Source organism: Seriola lalandi, unplaced genomic scaffold (genome assembly GCF_002814215.2).
Source record: "Seriola lalandi dorsalis isolate HSWRI2012SDOR001 ecotype SW California unplaced genomic scaffold, Sedor1 jcf7180002052126, whole genome shotgun sequence".
Taxonomy (NCBI): Eukaryota; Metazoa; Chordata; class Actinopteri; order Carangiformes; family Carangidae; genus Seriola; species Seriola lalandi.
The window spans coordinates 336,726-355,622 of NW_019522679.1; the positions used below are offsets into that span (position 1 = coordinate 336,726).

At 40.8% G+C, this 18,897-nt stretch overlaps 3 protein-coding genes across 4 annotated transcripts; 1 reads left to right on the forward strand and 2 right to left on the reverse strand.

Annotated features, from left to right (window-relative positions):
- Positions 1-4,420: 4,420 nt before the first annotated feature.
- zbtb8a (zinc finger and BTB domain containing 8A) lies at positions 4,421-8,222 on the reverse strand. The gene is made up of 4 exons (XM_023399865.2): positions 8,054-8,222; positions 5,901-6,775; positions 5,535-5,704; positions 4,421-5,358 (listed from the first exon to the last, which is right to left on the reverse strand). The coding sequence occupies exons 1-4, from the start codon at positions 8,116-8,118 to the stop codon at positions 5,041-5,043; spliced, it is 1,428 nt and encodes a 475-aa protein (XP_023255633.1). The 5' UTR covers positions 8,119-8,222; the 3' UTR covers positions 4,421-5,040.
- Positions 8,223-8,684: 462 nt separating this feature from the next.
- Positions 8,685-14,179, reverse strand: gale (UDP-galactose-4-epimerase). Of its 2 annotated transcripts, none has more exons than XM_023399867.2 (11): positions 14,022-14,179; positions 13,117-13,246; positions 12,813-12,925; positions 10,933-11,046; positions 10,410-10,586; positions 10,165-10,278; positions 9,966-10,032; positions 9,725-9,810; positions 9,530-9,607; positions 9,219-9,333; positions 8,685-9,093 (listed from the first exon to the last, which is right to left on the reverse strand). In XM_023399867.2, exons 2-11 carry the CDS (start codon positions 13,235-13,237, stop codon positions 9,029-9,031), a joined length of 1,050 nt encoding a protein of 349 aa, XP_023255635.1. In that variant the 5' UTR covers positions 13,238-13,246; positions 14,022-14,179; the 3' UTR covers positions 8,685-9,028. The 2 variants fall into 2 exon arrangements, with proteins under 2 accessions (XP_023255635.1, XP_023255634.1); XM_023399866.2 differs by having other exon boundaries at positions 12,813-12,928; positions 14,022-14,178.
- A 1,583-nt stretch (positions 14,180-15,762) lies between these two features.
- On the forward strand, positions 15,763-17,871 carry LOC111650074 (kazal-type serine protease inhibitor domain-containing protein 1-like). The gene is made up of 4 exons (XM_023399856.2): positions 15,763-16,264; positions 16,413-16,573; positions 17,274-17,421; positions 17,544-17,871. Exons 1-4 carry the CDS (start codon positions 15,784-15,786, stop codon positions 17,654-17,656), a joined length of 903 nt encoding a protein of 300 aa, XP_023255624.1. The 5' UTR covers positions 15,763-15,783; the 3' UTR covers positions 17,657-17,871.
- The last annotated feature ends 1,026 nt before the right edge of the window (positions 17,872-18,897 follow it).

An 18,897-nucleotide genomic window follows, 5' to 3' on the forward strand; every position in this document is an offset into this window, starting at 1 on the left:
ATAAGAGCCTGCAGCTGCAGCCTGCTGACTTCTTTAAAACTTCGGGGACTGATGGGCCCTGCGTTCTGAGAGTGAAGAGCACTAGATTAAATGGAAGGTTTAAGGAGATCAGAGAACCTTACAGCACTTTAAAGTCAGATTTGACGTAGACAGGGAGCCAATGAAGAGAAGCTAAAATTGGTTTGATCAAATTTTCTGGATTTAGTTAAAACTTTTGCTGCAGCATTCAGAACCATCTGAAAACTCTTAGTAAGAGCATGTGGAAGGCCAGAAATGCAAAATGTTACAACGATCCAGTCTGGATGACACAAAGGCATGAAGTAGGGTCTCAGCATCTGCAATAAACAGAACACACCAAATTTTAGCCATGTACTATAGGTGAAAAAAGAAAGTCTTGGTGAAGTCTTTAATGTTATGATCACAGGAGATGGTGGGATTTTATTTAACACCATGGTTCGTGGCTGTCATACTTGGAGACATTACACAGTTGTTGAGAGTTCAAACTGGTGTCTATGTTGGGCCAGGCCAATGAATGGTAAAAATGAATTCCATGACTGCATTTAATTTGGCCAAGAGAAAAGCAGAGGGCCAAGGAAAGAGATCTGGGGTACTGGCCAAATATAATAAAAGTGTGCAGTGGTCTATGGTATCAAAAGCTGAGATGCACAGAACTGGGATCTGAATCCATAGTAAGCAGAAGATCATTTACCACTTTAGTAAGTACTGTTTCAGTGGGTGACTGAAGGCAGATTACAAAGGTTCAAAAAGATTACTGTTAGATATGTGGAAATACTTTTTATGACTTACTATACTTTGACTTTTTATGCCTTATCAAACTATGACTTTTTTATGCCTTACTATACTATGACTTTTTATGCCTTATCAAACTATGACATTTTTATGCCTTACTATGCTATGACATTTTATGCCTTACTATACTATGACATTTTTATACCTTACTATACTACGACTTTGTGATGGTGTGGCACGGTGGAGGAGTGGTTAACACTGTCGCCTTAAGGTGAGAAGGTCCTGGGCTTGAACCCCGGGACTGAAGCCATTCTGTGTGGACTTTGCATGTTCTCCCTCTGCCTGTGTGGTTCCTCTCCAGTTACTCCGGCTTACTCCCGCAATCCAAAGACATGCATATTAGGTCAATTGGGTAATCTAATGATTTACCATACTATGTTTTTTATGCCTTACTATATTTTGACGTTTTGATGCATTATTATACTATGACCCTTTAATGCCTTACTATATTAAGACTTTGTGATAGGGCAGCACAGTGAAACAATGGTTACAAATGTTTGTCATAGTGAGAAGGTTATGAGCTATACTCCAGGGCCTGGGGCCTTTCTGTATGGACTTTGGAAGTTCTCCCTCTGCCAGTGTGGTTCCTCTCTAGTTACTCTGGTTTCCTCTCGCGATCCAAAGACATGCACATTAGGTTAACTCTAATGCCTTACTATGACATTTCTATGTTTCACTATACTATGACTTTTTATTCCATACTATAATATATCATTTTTATGCATTACTATACTATTACTTTTTATGCCTTACAATACAGTGACATATTATGCCTGACTATAGTATGACTTTTTATAAGTTACTATGCTATGTCGTTTTTATGCTGTACTATACTATAATGTTTTTATGCCTTACTACACTCTTACTTTTTTCAACATTTTATTCCTTATAAAAACAAAATTTTTATGACATTTTATGCCTTATTATACTATGACGTTTTTTTGTTGTTGATATTTTTACGCCTTACATGATGTTTTTCTACATTTTTATGCCTTAAGAGATTATAACGTTATTATGACCTTTTAGGCCTTAGTATACTATGTAGTTTCTTGATGTTTTCATGCCTTACTATACTCTGACTTTTCTTACCTTGATATACTATAACTTATTATGCTATAACATAGTATGACGTTTTTATACCATAATGTACGATGACTTCTTTTTTCTTACTATACTTACTACATTTTTATGAAATTTGATGCCTTACTATACTATGGAGTTTTTATGACATTTTATGCCTTACTATACTATGACTTTTTATGCCTTAAGAGATTATAACGTTATTATGACCTTTTATGCTTTCTATACTATGTAGTTTCTTGACTTGCCTTAACATAGTATGACGTTTTTATGCCTTATTATACTGTGAAATTTTTATGTCTTACTATACTATGACATTTTATGCCTTACTATACTATCACTTTTTATTCCTTACTATAATATATCCTTTTTATGTCTTACTATACTATGACTTTTGATGCCTTACTATACTGTGACCTTTCAATTCCTTACTATGACTTTTTTTCCTTACTATAATATATTGTTTTTATGCCATACTATATTATGACTCTGTGATGGAGAGGCACGCTGGAACAGTGGTTAGAAATGTTACCTCATTTTGAGAACATTCTTAGTTCGAATCCCGGGCCTGGAGCTGTCCAAATCAAATTATGCTTAGGGCCACATAATGGTTTGGGCCGGCTTTGGGTAATAGTAAGGAGTATGTTAGAATGCACAATAACTTAAAGGTTACAAGGTAAATTTATTTATCATTTGACACAGGGTTATATAACAAGATTAGACACCATGAAAAATAGTTTTATTTGTATTACTTCTTATTTATTCACTCATTTACTGTTTACTGTAATTTTTGTTTTGGTGAGTAACAAAAAAGGAACTACACCCAACACCTCCATATACACTTTTTTAATGAATATCCAGTCAGACAGAGATTACATAAATAAATAAAGTTAATAACAACAACAACAACAATAATAATATTAATAAACAATAATAATAATAATGATAATGATAATAATAATATATAAATTTGCATTTATTTTAGCCTATTAAAAAACAACACATAGAAGACTATGTACTCTTTGATAAGCGGAAATGGCATCATCAGCAGGTGATGATGTTTTTCCGAAAGTGGCCGAGTGAAACTGTGAAAATCCACAAGGTAAAGTTGAGATCCTCAAATACTTTTTCGTTTTACAAATAGAAAATTGATTCACAAATGTTTGTTTGAAACTTGTGAATTTTAGCAAGATATTAACAAATGCTTTTCATTTATTTGCAAATCAGTTGAATGTATTCACAGATAATTTTTGTGGAATTTGTTTTTGAATTTGCAAATTTATTATTTGTATTAGATTACACATTTACACACAGATTGTCAATCTGTTCACACAAATAATGGGAAACAAATCTACCTCCATTTAAATAAATCAGTATCTATACATTACGAGGACAGACTAATATTGCTTCAGATTTGAGAAGGCAGTGATCTGACATAACGGATGTGAAAGGGGAAACAGTAAGATCAGAAACTTTTATCCCACGAGATACAATTAGGTCAAGTGTGCTATCATTGCAGTGACTAGGCTCATAAAGTATCAGCAAGTGCCAGAAAGCCTTTACATCGAGGATCAGAGGCCTTGTTCAGGGGAAGATTGAAGTCACCTATAATTAGAGTCTCAGATTAAGATAAATTCTCCTCGTCTTTCTTAAACTAGTGAATAAGGGCCCAGTGGTATACAGAGTACCAATAGGTGGAATGGTTGGAGCAACTTATAGCTGATGGAGATGTTTTAATACAAGAGCCTCAAAAGGGTTAAAAGCAAAATCCAGTTCGAAGGTTGAATTTGTAGATCAAGGAACCACCTCACCTTGTTTAGTAACCTGAGCAACATGGACATTGGTTTACTCAGGTGTGGAAGCTTCATTTAATGGTAGGAAAACAATTGTTCTAAGCCATGTTTCACATAAACCAATTACAGCCAGATTATGCTGAAGAATCAAGTCATTTGTCAGTGAGGCTTTGGTAGATCTGGTGTCTATAAAATCAAATTTGTTGAGGTTGGAGTTTTCAGTAATGGGCCAACCTGTAGAGCTACCAGTAGATGATGTATTTATTGAAATCAGACATCCTATGTTTTTAGTAGAAAATGGTGGTGACCTGCACACACGGTGGTGTGAGGATATAATTGTGATTACCATAGGATTTATTTTTTTTGTGGGTGATTGTGGTACATTGCACTATCACCACCTTAAGATACAAATGTAAATTTACTCAATGATTTGGGTTTCATTATTTTCATTCACATTATAAACACAGCTTAAAGCTGTCTGTTAGAAATGTTATATTGCCATATTTAGAAAACATTTTGCATTGATTTATAAATAAAAGATTATAATGTGAACATTATTTTATTCACACACGCTATTTCCCTTCCAGACATTATATATTTGATAAACCCTAAAAAAAAATGGCACAAAACAAATTTTAGTTAACTGTTGTTGTAGCTGACATTATTTACTTTTATATCATGTGATTGTACTCTCTTCCTGTTTCCTTTGTTTATGATGAGGATGAACAAGCCAGATGCACAATGTATAAAAATATCTTTAATGTGTCAAAAAGTTAAAAAAGAAAAAAACAAACAAATAAATTATAATTGGCTTCATATCATAGTGCATATCATAATCAAAAAGCACTGCAACCGTGAATCATGGAAAAAAAAAAAAGCCTGCTCTCAACTTTCCCTACAGGGCGTAGGAAAATAGCAGAGTCATCATTCTGTCCTTGTCACTTTGTTTAGCTTAAACACCAGCTTTTATAAAAGCAGAGTCCCAGAAAGTACAAAGGTGTTCTTCCATGCATATGAAAAAAAAACATATCTTTGAAAGAGTTATCATATAACTATAACTGAAGCAGAGGAAACACTGAATATGCATGCTTTGGATACTGCATATCTTTATGAATTTTAACAAAAAGCATTCCATTTCATCACAAAGGTCAACAATCTCATCGAAAGGAAAGATTAACCAGTTGCATTTAACTAATAGACAACTAATACATCATAAATGTGTGTATTTACATTAGTGGATCACTTATTTTATGCATAAATTCTCTTGCATGGATTGAACACACACACACACACACACACACACACACACACACACACACACACACACACACACACACACACACACTTTGGTCCAGTTTCACTGCAGCTCCTCATCACTGTCGTCCACTTGTTGGATGATGAGGTCGGCCCCTGAGTCTTCGGCGAGGTCGTCGTCATCGGTTACCATCCAGCTCCTTTTGGTGTCCCCCTCCTCCTCCCCGTCCACGCCCAGTAACAGGGCCGGCTCTTCGTTGGCCCCCTCTAGACTGTCCATGGGGATGTTGTCACAGCCCACTTCCTGGATGCACGCGGTGCACATGCGGTAGCGTCGTGTGCCCTCACACACCACATGCCCTGTCTCCTCTGTCACCTGACACTTACACTTCCTGCACACCAGCTTCCTGGCTTGATGGATCTGTAAAGGAAGCAAAAAGTGTAAAATCAAACAAAAACACATTATATAATATGTAAAGATTTTTTAGTCCTGACCTGTTATATATCTGCTTGTGTTCCTGTAGCTATGTGCATACGAGTACACGGACATTGATATCTGTTTATATACATCACTTCCTGGTTTTGTGTTGTACCTACCGTCTCAAAATGGCTGCGGAGATGCTCCAGGCGGGTAAAGCGTTTATTGCAGGCCTGACAGGGGGATGGCCTCTCTCCAGTGTGACAACGCAAATGACGCTTCAGGTCTGCCTTCCTCTTCACTGTGTGGGTACAAAAGGGGCATTTGAAGCGCATAATGGGGTTGGAGTCTGCAAAGAGGAAGAGAAACTGGTCACACATTTTACTTTTTTGTTTACTCACTGGATTTCACTTTCTATAGAACTTTCTTCTTTTGAGGCTTACATTCATGCCACTCTGCTTATGATGAAGTATGTTGTATATGTTCTCAATTTTCCGGAAAAAGAACTATTGAGTCACCATTTTGTCACCAAATGTGCAACTCACCTTTATTAAAGTGTCCAATAACACCTACTATCGGTGGTAGAGTTGCGTACAGCTCCTCTGCCTTCTCTGCCTTTTGAGCCCTTGCTTCCTGGATATCCAAGTCCTCGTGCTGGTTGGAGCGGGTGCTGTTCGGCGCTCTCCTCTTAGTTCCTCCTTTACCTCGCCGGCGCTCTGATCCAGGCAAGGTGTACAGAGGGTCCTGAGGGTCCTGCATGTCCTCTGCCTCTGCATTGAGCTCATTAGCAGGGCTGCTTGGATTAGTCTTCATGGCTGAGGCTGAAGTGTCCTGGTCTAGGTCCTTCCCTATAAAACCAGACTGAGATCTGGAGTTGTCCCTGGTCCAGAGTGCAGGTGGGGGGCTGACAGAGCAGGGGCCTTGTTGCTGCTGTTCTGAGGTCTCCTCTCCAGCTCCACTGGTGAAGCTGCAGGTCTCAGACAAGCTGAGGCAGCGGTCACTGTCTTCATCTTTCACACTGATATCCAAGGAGGATTTGATGAAGTTCTTGCAGTAGCTGATGACATTGTTCATCTGCAGGTAGCTGGCTGCAGACATCACCTCGATCACATTGTGGCTGGAGAGGTCCAGCTGCCCAGAATAGATGAAATCCAGGATGACGGTGAAGGTCTCGGGGCTGAAGACGTCGAAGGTGGCATTGACAGAGTCGGACAGGCCGTCGGGCCCCTGGGACAGCAGCATGCGGAAGTAGCCGCTGCTGGCGAACAAGACGTTACGGTGGGCCCTGAAGAGCTGGCCCTCCACCAGCACACTGCAGTCACAGAAAAGCTCCTGGCGGCGCTGCTGGTTGAGCTGCTTCAGCAGGTTGCTTTGGTGAGCCACTGTGATGTCAGCAGTGTTGAACCACCTCTGAGGCTGCCTGCAGGAGACAACATGACAGCACTCTCACTAGCTCTGTATGCAGCATAGACTGAGTTGTTCTGCAAGAAAATATCAAATCTCAGAGGCCTTGTGTGCCATGTGGACACTCGTTACTGAAAGTGAGACACTTTCATCTTCTGAATTTACTAAAATCTAAATGTATGAGCCTGCATGCATGATGTGTAATTTGCATATTAATGAGGGAAACACTGGCTCCTGGAGGGTGTTCCATGGGACATCTGACCTCGTGACTCTAAACTTACCTTGGTAAATGATTATGCTACAGACCTCAAATATTAACTGCAGGTCACATTAAAAAAAAACAGCTGCAACACCCCCATTGACTTAGCTATCAATTATCCCCCGTCTTTGTCCCTGCACTGGACGAACACCAGCTCCGCAGATGGCCCACCCACAAGTGTCTCTGCACTGTGATTGGCTGAACGAGCCTTCAATCAAAAATCTTCTTCTAATGGGCTACACCCGACGCCAGTCAGAGAGCATCGGGTGACAAAACCCAGTAATCATACCTGAGGGAGGGTGAAGCGCGCATGAAATCTCTGGTGTTACAAACACACGAGACTGGTGGGAGGAGAAAATAAAAAACTGAAGCTGGACATTACATCCAAAGAATGAATCAAATCTGCCGCAACCCCATTTGCAGAATAGTTCTTCTTCTTCAATAGTAACCTATTTCGCCATCCTCCTAGACTCTGAATTACACACATTCGTTATTAATTATGCGATGTTTGCTGACAGGCTCCGCAGCGCCCGATAACTCACGATGCAACGCCCGGTCGCAAGACTCTATAGTGCTCCTCATGTCACACCAAACCAAGTCTAATATCTCCACTGAGCAATTCCCCGTTAATTCAGACATCAGTCGACCTACAAACCGACACGAGAGTGCTGCAGTCCTGCGAGAGAAAAGCGGGCAGCGGCGCACCAGAGCAGCCCAGTCTGTCCTGGAGCGACGCCCACTTCAGGCTCCAGCCAGCACACAATAGAAAAATAGACACGAACCTCCAGCAACTGAGCATGCTGCGAGCTGACAAATATTCAGATTATTGTCACACGGGGGATAAGACGTACTAATACACCCGTTTTCATCCTCAAGACCACCCCCACTTCTCGCCGGAGGTCCGGAGCGCTGCGAGCAGCGGGGAGGATTTGCCTGCTGCCCAAACCCAGCGACTCTTTCCCAGGCATGAGGTGTCGGCAGGACCCGCTTACGCCCCACGCCGTGATACCCCTGACAAAATCCATCGATACTCACTGGTGACTTGATTCACCCGGCGCCCGATAGAGTCTATTTGCCCCCAAGTCTGCCACCATATCCATGTTTAATTTCGTTTGCCTCTTTTCCCCGTGCTCTTTTTTTCTCGTCCAGGGTCCACGGTCAGGCAGGCACTTCCTGCTCAGCCCTAAAGACCGAAACCCGGTTAGAGCGAATGGAGCACTGTGCTGACGTGGGTGTTTATTAACTGGGTGCCCGAGGGTTCAAGGAGCCATTTAAAGCCCCAGTGCCCCGTTTAAATGTAGTGTATGAACAGAATATTGCTATGGAGCACCGAATACTCCAGAATTATACATTGAGAATGATATATACAACATTTCTGCAGGGATTTATAGATTGACACTCAAATTCCACTCACCTCATCATATAGGTATTTTTCTTTAATATACATGGCATTACTGTGGTATTCCTAAAAGAACCTGTGATGTCCCTGTGTTGCTCAATAGTGAATTTACAGCCATGTCATCATATTTAAAGGTGAGAGCATCTTAAATCAGAGTATTCTTATGGTTTTGTATTGTGATTTAATCTAATTCAATCTCCCCTAATTACAACTCATTTTACTATCATTTGCAAAAGTCCAGTGTCATAATGGAGCAGAATTACAGGCTTGTGTTTCTTCAGTAAGAAAATTAATTTATTCTTTCATTGTTATGGCTCACAGATCAATGCATTTATAGAGAAAATATCCATTGTTAAATCTGACATACCAACACAGAAAAAACAGAAAGACATTTTTACACAATCATTTGAAAACAAGACAATTGTTAATATGGAGCTAATAGGAAATGAAACGTGACAAAACATAAAGCATTCAGCTCCTCCTGAGGTCTCATCATATGTTTATGTGATATGCAAAAATGAGGAAGTTGATGGTTTGCTTTGGCCCGGTGATTTCGAAGAGGACTTAATATAAAAAAAAAAAAAGAAAAAAGAAAACAGGCTGGAGTTGTATCAAGACGCTGTGCCATTGGTAAATCCTGTGGGGTTCATTGACTGCCAGCGCCACAGATCCTCACCTATATGGAAACGGGTACAAAAAAACAACAAAAAAACAACATCAGGGCATTATGGGAGAATATTTTAACAAGAAAAATCGATGATTACATTATTTTTGGAGGTGGATAAGAAAAAGTAAATTTACACATTCTTTCCAGGTCAAATTCAGCTTTCCAGCCTAGCTCCTTCTCGGCCAGACGAGGGTCAGCGTAGCAGGATGCGATGTCTCCTCCCCTGCGAGGGGCAATCTTGTATGAGATCTGTAGAGAGGACACATTATCCGAGGGTTAATAAAAGGAAACCCAAATGGATCAGAGGGCATCTTCATAGTCAACTTCAGCTTGGCCATCCTTGAACTCAGAGGACAACATGATCACTACAGTCACTTCAATTACCATCAGAGGATACAATACAAAACCCTGATCCTGAAATTGACTAGGGAGAGATTTCACTCACCTCTCTCCCTGATGCCTTCTCCATGGCTTTTACCATCTGGAGCACAGAGTAACCCCTTCCTGTTCCTAGGTTGTAAACCTACAGACACATACACAATGGTTCAAAAATGTCAGCGCACCAATTAACACCTCAAGCATGCACACATAGGCAGAAAATATGTTTTAAAAGGCTTTTTTTGTGTTTTTCCAAATGTACCTTGCACCCGCAGTCGTCCTTCAGCTTCTTCAAAGCTGCGATGTGTCCCTTTGCCAGATCTACAACGTGAATATAATCTCTCACACCTAGCCAGAGAGAGAAAACCTTGTTTGCATGACTCTGAATATTAATAAACAAGTGCTATGACAGTTTACCTGTTATCAAGAGCCCTCTGCCCAAAATAATATTTCAAATCCCCAATTAAATACTTGCACTGCAGATAAAAGATCTTCTCCATTACCTGTTCCATCGAGTGTGTCATAGTCATTCCCAAATACATTGAGGCTCTTTCTTCTCCCAATGGCAACCTATGGGAATGATAAAGTAAGTAAAGCAAATAATGTCAAATCATCTGCCAGATCCAATTGAAACACATAGAGGAATATGAGTTCCCAAAATCTCTCTGATGTAGCTGTGTATTTGGCAGAGAGTTGACCTACCTGGGCAACATATGGCAGCAGGTTGTTGGGGATACCCTGAGGGTCCTCTCCTATCAGGCCAGAGGAATGCGCTCCAATTGGGTTGAAATAACGCAGCAGCACTGCATTCCAGTTCTGCTCACACAGAAGCAACAATGAGAGATTTTGTGGTGTATATATATATATATGTGTGTGTGTGTGTGTGTGTGTGTGTGTGTGTGTGTGTGTGTGTGTGTGTGAATGCCATTCTTCTTCCTAATCCATACCTCCTCTGCCTTACAATGGTCTTTGATCATCTCCTCGATGAAGTATTTGGTCTTGCCGTAGGGGTTGGTGCAGCCGCCCACAGGGTGCTGCTCGTCGATGGGCAGGTGTTGGGGGTCTCCGTACACCGTGGCTGAGCTGCTGAAGACCAGATTGTGCACCCTGTGAGCCTGCATCACCTGGGACACATGCAGATGCACACAAACACGGCACACACGTACAGTCAGCGGCCGGTGAGTATAGCAGTCTACAGCACACACAACATACAACTTAGGAGTAAGCAGAAATGCTACGTTTGGCGGATATAGTAAGCACCACACATTGAAAGTTATGAAGGGTGCAGTGTTAGAATTAGCCAACTCAGTATCAAAAGAAGACACGCATTCATGCACTCAGCAAACAAAGACGATGATTAGTGCAACTAATGACCAGCTCAGAGAGAGGTCTGACATGAAAACTGAAGTCCAGATTTAAGGAGAACAGATGGTGACAGATCAGATGACAAAAGTGCAAGTCGGAACTGACCTCAAGCAGATTCATGGAGGCGGTGAGGTTGACTCTGTAGTAGCGCAACGGCTGCTCCACTGACTCGCCGACGGCTTTCAAGCCGGCAAAGTGCATCACAGCACTAAAAGCATGCTGAGAAACAGATAAAAACAGTGTGAGCCATGGGTGTGGGCAGTGTGAAAGGACCTTCTATGACTAGTATGCAGATATGAAAACATTACGTCAAGCTATGTGTTTTAAATGCTATGTGAGAGTGTATATTGGCCATCAGGGACATTCTTTGGCAGCCACAGTGTATTAAAGCTATGCATGGAATTATGTTACTGTCAAATCAATTACTGGTATATTTTTTCTGAATACCCTGATTGTTTCATTCTCCAAAGACAAATTCAACCACCATCTATTCAATAACATTAATTTCAGCCAATTTATGAGAAGAAAAATCATAAAAATTTAACTGAATATAAATTTTATTGACTGGACCACAACAGTGGCGCCAGCCCTAGAGTTGTGAATGTCTGACTGAATGACTGATCATAATTCAACCACTGGCCAGCTGAATGCCACATGACTGAGTTGGAGATTCCTCACTTGCCGCTGTTCTTTGGCGCAAACAGTTTCTATTGAAGTGAACAATTCACTTCAAATGCGGTGGTGCAGAGGTGGTCTCAGTTTGGTTAGCTTCAAGTCCGCGTTGCAGTTCGCTTAACCTATGCATTGTGAACACAAAGTGCTCCAGGTTCACTTCGCCTTTTATCATTGTATTTTAGCTCTGCTGTGGACAGATCAAATGCTTTTGCACTGGGACGCTCGAAAAAACATACAAACGGAACCATGGCTTCTGGTAACAATAAGAAAGACGAGGAGTAGTTTGATCAATAATACAAAATTACTAATTAAACTTATTAATTTTACTAATCTAACCAATCCCCACAGGAATGTGCATAAGACAAGTATGGCAGCAGCCACCCTGTTCCAAATGAAAGATACCCATAATCCAAAGCAGTAAAGGTCTGAGAGCTCCAGAAAAACTATAGTGTGCTGTGAACAGAAAGAGAACTGAGTCCTCTTTGAAATGAACTCACAATGCAAAAATGCAAAAAGAACTGAGTTTCTTTTCTGTTGGTCTACTTTAAGAGGACTGAGTTTGGTGTGTTTAAAAAGGACTATATGTGAAAACCCCTTATTATTCTGTTGCTTCTAACTTTCTCTCTGAGTCATCATTTAACAATTAAATATAGCAAGTCTTAGTTTTTAACTTATGTGTTTAGTGATTTTTTCATGGTTGAAAAATCTGGATTTTAACAGCAGCAAAGCAGCAGCTAGGAAATGTGTTGGAAGTTAACATGTAGTCTTAAAGTAATGTGTTTCAGTCACTATTTCGTTCTTGTTCCGTTGTAAACACAAAAACATGTAAATGAGAACAGCTTTATTGGGAATTTGGCTGCATTAAAATACTGTGTATGTGAGCACAGAGAGTAGGAGAGAAGCAAACAGATGAAGGACTAAAACCGGCTACTAGGCAGACTGCAAATAGCCTGTGATGCAGTCCAGCCATATACTAGGTTTTGACCTAGTCTAGTTTTTTTTTTACATATAAAGAAATAAGATTTGGCTGAAAATAACTATTTTCTAATTATTTTCTTTATCTGCCAGATATTTTACTGATTAATCAGGTTGTTTGTTTAGTTTACTGTCATACATTTCAAAGAAAAGGCATCAAATCCTAACATTTGAGAAGAGCACATTGTTTGCATTACTGCTTGAAAAATAATTAAAACAGTTAATTGAAAGTTAAAATAGTTGCAGATGAATTTTCTGACAATCAACTAAGTAATTCATAATAATAATAATTGTTTAAGCTCTAATACGAATAAATCAACTGTTAACTTTCTGACCTTTTTGAAGAGTTTTTCCAAGCCAGGTCGGTCTAGAAGGTCTAGTTCATGAAACTCAATGTTGGTGTCCAGAAGATTATCTATCCTTCGTAAGCTCTCTGGCATATCCCCTTCTCCTCCATTCACAACAGGATGTAGCGCACACACACACACACACACACACACACACACACACACACACACACACACACACACACACACACACAGTAACACCAGATATAAGTTTCATCACACTAAACAAACACACTTAGAACTTCGAAGTTTATGATGATGAAATAACTTGTTCATCTGTTAGGCAGCTTACCTCTGACAGCGTTACTGAAGTTATCTAGTACAACTGGCTGGAAACCTGCTTCAATAAGCTCCACCACACAGTGACTCCCAATGTAGCCTGCTCCACCTGTGACCAGCACCTTCTCTGCCATTCTCTGGACCTGTCAAATGCAACATACAATACATAAACTCAACCCTCCTTTTAAAATCCTGTTGCTGTTAAAGAAGAAGGATGACCTGACCATACAACTAGACCTCTGGGAAAACAGGATATCCTTTTGTCCGAGTCCCTTTGGGCATACCTGAATGGTTGACAGATATGTGACCCACCCATAATGTCACACGTCAGCAGGTTCAACCCAGGTTAACTTGTCTAATGTCATAAAACAATTAGAGTGCCTATCAGTAACTTCCTACTTTTCATTGTTATAAGCTATTCTTATCTTTTGACAGTGCACATTTCATTATCTTCATTGTAGTCTTTCCAGACTCTAAACTGAGCTGCAACATTCTTGCGCAATACATAAAAAACGTTTTTTGATTTAATTTCATTCAAAACTATTGACATGAATCGAGCACCTGTAGGCCACTACTGCATGTTGTGCCGTGCACTCATGGACAACTACGTGTCATCGAGGCTACATCCTTAACACTTTTCGTATTTATTACATTACACTTTTTTCTATGATTGGGCTTTTCAAAACAGACTATAGCCTGGAAAGTAAACCATTAACGGTCTGTGTGTAACTTTAGCTTGTCTAAAACCCCATATTTATTTGTTACATTACTGTCATAGTGTGCCCACGACGACCCGAACCCAAACAACCTAAGCCTTTAAGTCTTACTTAAAGCGAAAAGGTACGACTTCTTTGACAAACTGTCAAACTGACACTACATCGTTGGGTATAATTGAGGATGTCCGTCAAAGATACTTACTAAATTTCCCGGTAAGAGTGCAAATTGTCGTTTCCGGTAGAATTTCTTGGCAAAACAGGTCAGGAGAATGTGGATAAGTGTGTGTGTGTGGAGAGAGTATGAAGATTTATCTGTCAGTTCACTTAGTTTGGTTTCTCCTCTCTACCTTGGAGATCTCTTTACTTCCTGTAAAACGTGGAACGGCGTTAAGTGAATGATTAACGTGAAACTTCCTATACGTGTTCTTTCAAAATAAGACTGAGAACGTTTTTGAATTCGTACCACACATCACATTCACGTTAGATTTCAGTGTGACTTAAATTTTATGATCAACGGATCATGTAACACCATGTGAGATGTCCACAGCAGCCGCTAAACTAGTGTTAATCTGGGCATGGTTTAATTTTTCAGTTTTTATTTTGAAGTTTAAACGGATGCACACCATGCCTTGTCGCTAGCTTCACGGTCCTTTAAAGTCTGTGCCGTGCTACGTGATCGCCTCACATGCCATGACGCCAAGGAGCACTTTAATACGGCCACGCCTTTGAACATTCACACAGGGAAGTGATTGTTGTGCTGAGCATCCACCTCTGCGTGCAGTCTGAAACACACTGGAGGGCTGAGGAAAAGTGCCACGTTACTTAAAAAAGACATGGAGGGCAGATCATTCGACCAATATTAACTGACTTAAATCATATTATCTTATGGCATGTATAGTGAGTTTGTGCATTCAGACAGGCACACACAAAGCAAATACCAGTGGTGGAGGATGATTTATTTATTCATTTTTAGATATTAATGATTTATTAATGATTTCAAGGGGCATTTTAAGGCGCAGATGACACACACACACACACACACACACACACACACACACACACACACACACACACACACACACACACACAATCACAATTAATCAGTTTTGTTTTACTCATAATTCTGAAACCTTCTGAAACATATTATTGGATTTTTCTTCATCTAAAGTTCCTTTTCCACACTCCATATTTTCCATTTATAAACAAATACTTGTGATCAACCTCCACAACACCAACAAAAATGATTATGAAATCCCTGAAAAATGTTCCCAAACCTGCAGGAATCTCACACTACTCCTCTAGACAGAGAGCCTCTAAAATAGAGCTCATTTTTCCACTGACTTCAGATCCTTCTATGCTTGATCATCGCGTGTCAAATATGTATTACGATCACTATGTTCATATAGACTGTTGTTGTTTTCTGTTTCATTTGTATGAAGTGCAGACCGAACAGGATTCTTTTACATCCTGTGCCATTTCTGAAGTCCGTTTGCCAGTCCTGCCCTCCCCAGAGACACTGGCACATGAAGAAAGGCAGCAGAATTGGAAGGAAAGAAAGATGAGACGAGTCGGATACCTGAGAGATGAAATTTGCTCGCTCCATTCATTGCAAATGCCGCCTCTTTGTTAGAAAGGACTTGGAGCTGATGAAGAAATCTCAAGGAGGAAAACAACATGGCAAAATAATTCAGCAGGGGTACATGGTAATAATAACAGCAACAACAACAACAAAAAAACAATCCAACCATTCAGAAGAGGACAGAAGAGAGGGGACAGAAGGAAACATTTAAAACTCAGAGGAGGAAAATATGTGACTATTTGATAGAGACCAGCAGAAAACTAGGACTGACATCTTTTTTTATAAATTTGTTTCAGCTTGTTTCAATTTACAGTTTCACTTTGGGTCAACTGTGCGCCTTCAAGTTGTTACTTCAGGATTTACTTCTGACTTTGTGTGCTGATGCATGCAGGACAGCAGCATGGCACAGCTTTGCTTGTTTTTATGTATATGTGTGATTGTATGGCTCCACACTTCCCTCGGGCTGCCACCCCAGCACCGTGGGTGGCTGCGGCTGTTGGAGGAGGGTGAGGGCTGCAGGGAGTGCACCCAGTACCTCTGCCCCCCGGTGCCTGACAACTGCCCTGCTGGCAGGGTGCAAGACGACTGTGGATGCTGTGAGCAGTGTGCTAACGTAGAGGGGCAGCAGTGTGACCCAGATGGGGCTCAGAAGTTCTATGGCCGCTGTGGAGAGGGCCTGGTCTGCCAGAGGAAAATACCAAAAAGGGAACACAGGGCTGAACCAGAGCCTACATGTGTGTGCCAGGATAAGGGATTCGTGTGTGGTTCAGATGGGTGGACCTACCCAAATGTTTGCCAGATGAGAGAGGCTGCCAACCGCCGAAACACAAGCTTGAAGCTCACTGGGAGAGGACCCTGCTACTCTGGTTACCACACTCTTTTCTTTCATATGTTGCCAATCCAGGAAACTTAATAGTTTTAAGATTTCAATGCATGTGTATAGTTTTCTTGGTAGGGGACAATTTTAAGGGTCCTAATTTTGAACCTTGGGGTACTCCTTTCCTTTTGCTGCAGCGCCACGTATCCTTCAAGGCCCCAGAAACCTGTCAAACTACACAGGGAATGACGTTGTGTTTGGCTGCGAGGTCTCAGCCTACCCTCTTCCGAACCTGAACTGGAAGAAGACAGGGAGTGACAACTTCCTGCCAGGGGATGATCCTCACATCTCTGTCCAGGTCTGAAAATAACTTTGGTTGCTTTGCACGACTGAACTTTTTATTGAGCATGCATTCCTTGGTTCAACTGTGACCTGTAGTATTTTTAATTCTTACTTCAAGAGGACCTTTGTTGGTTTGATTAGAGGGTCATTCCACTGATTTTACACATAAAGTCTAGTTTACTTGTCACACAGTTGTATAATGGCTTATATGGCTCTTGAGTTTTTGGAGCTTGACCCATACTAAGAGCCAGGATATCTCACCTTCTGCTGCCTTGCTTCTGACTATTATGTTTTGAATATTGGCAATAGAATAGAATAGTGGCAATCAATCATATATTTTCATCACTTCCCAAACAAAAGCACTTCTACTCTATCAGAAGTGTATTCACAAATGAGATGAAACTAGATGAACAGATTTTCCTTTTTAACACCCACACAGCAATGTGCTCTTGCACAATCATTCACTTGTAAACAGTCATACACTGAACTGCCTGAAAACAAAAAAGTTTCATCATCTGTTCAACAGTCTATTGATAATAACACTGAAGCAAGTGAGCCAATACTGGTCCCAGTGTATCAGTAATGATTATAATAGAGTCATATTTATATTACTAAATTGCTGTCTTGTACCACTGATGCTGCTGACTAATGAGTACAGTTCTTACATTTAAATAGATTTATATCATCTGTCAAGATTTAATCCCATCATTTTTCAGGCTCGGGGAGGCCCCCAGCGCTACACCGTCTCTACATGGCTGCAGATAGAGGGCATCCACATCTCTGATGCAGGGGTCTACTCGTGCATCTCCCACAATGCTTTGGGAGAAACATCTGCTTCAGCACAGCTCACAGTGTTGAGACAAGGTGAGTCACTCATTTTCATACTGTAGAGATCTGTTGATCTTTGTGCTAAAGCAGCTCAATAGCACGGCAAAGTCATTATTTTGAGTCATTATTTTGAAAAACATTTCTTATCTACTCTCCAGTGGGGAAGGTGATGAAGGGCCATGTGGAGGAGGAGGAGGAATACTTTGATCATTTGGAGGAAGGCAGTGGTGATGGACAGCTGGCGTCTGGAGATTACCTGGCATTAATTTAAATCAGTTTATAAAAGCAGACTACAAGGAATCCTCAGGGGAAAAAAAAGCCTTGGAGTAACACAACAGATCAGCTAACATTTTTTTTATTTAAAAGCATGATGTTTGAAATTCAGAGCTCACTACTCAGTTGTAAGATGAATAACTAATTAAGCATCACACTGTTTATATTTACTTCTTAATGGTATCGTGGCACACAAATAAATCATTCCAGTTATCTGCTGTGTAGTGTTTTTTTGTGTGATCACAATTAACTGAATCATTTAATAATTACATGCCTTTAAAGCTGTCACAAAGTCTAAAAAATGTGTATGTGGATGCCATATCCCAAAATCGCAATAACAAGATGGTTATGAGACCTTCCTGATACCAATTACAATCACTAACATGGACATAAGTCACCCCTAAAATCCACTCTACCCAGGGTACACAGGGTACAGTGTATTCATTCACTGAGAAAAAAAAGGTGATGGCTGGAGCGAGAGAGGGCGTGACCATCCGCAGGGTCTCCATCTGATTCTCTTCATCTCTCTCCACCTGAGTGCCAGTTAATCCTCCCCTCATCCCCCGACTCCCAGCTGGATACACCATCTCCTTCTGAATGGCAAGCTGTATTAACGCAGACGAACTTTCCCCTGCTGTCTGTTAGTAAAAGCTGATTGGAGATTACAGGCCTGTGGTGAAAACACAGTCCTCCATCTCATCTCAAATCACTTTCCACCCCTTTCTCTCCTTTATCTCTCCTTCTTCTCTTCATTTCTTTATCTTCTTAATCCTAACTCTTCTCCTTTTCAATGTCATCAACTTTCAGTTGCCACTACATTTCTGCCCCTATTCATTCCTCTGTTTGACAGCTGAATGACAAGAAAGATGAAGAGGAGGAAGGAGAAGGGGGGGAGCTTCCCCTCCTGAGTGGAGCCAGAATGATGTCATGGGGGCATTTGTCCTCCTGGTGTGGAGGCTTCCCTTCCTCTGCTAATTACCTTGTACAAACTCGAATCTGATATGGCGGATATGAGTCCCAAATACAATTATTGTGGGCTAACAAAGAGATATTGAGATTCAGGGAATGAGGGAGAGACTGCAAGTGAGATAGAAGGGAAGGCACGCGTGCTGCCATGCATGCACATACACATACAGCAACCACATGCACGCACACACGGTCGCATACCCACCCACACACACAAACACAACCACTTGTCCTTCCCCTCCATTCCCTCAGATAGGCTAATGTTATTACTGG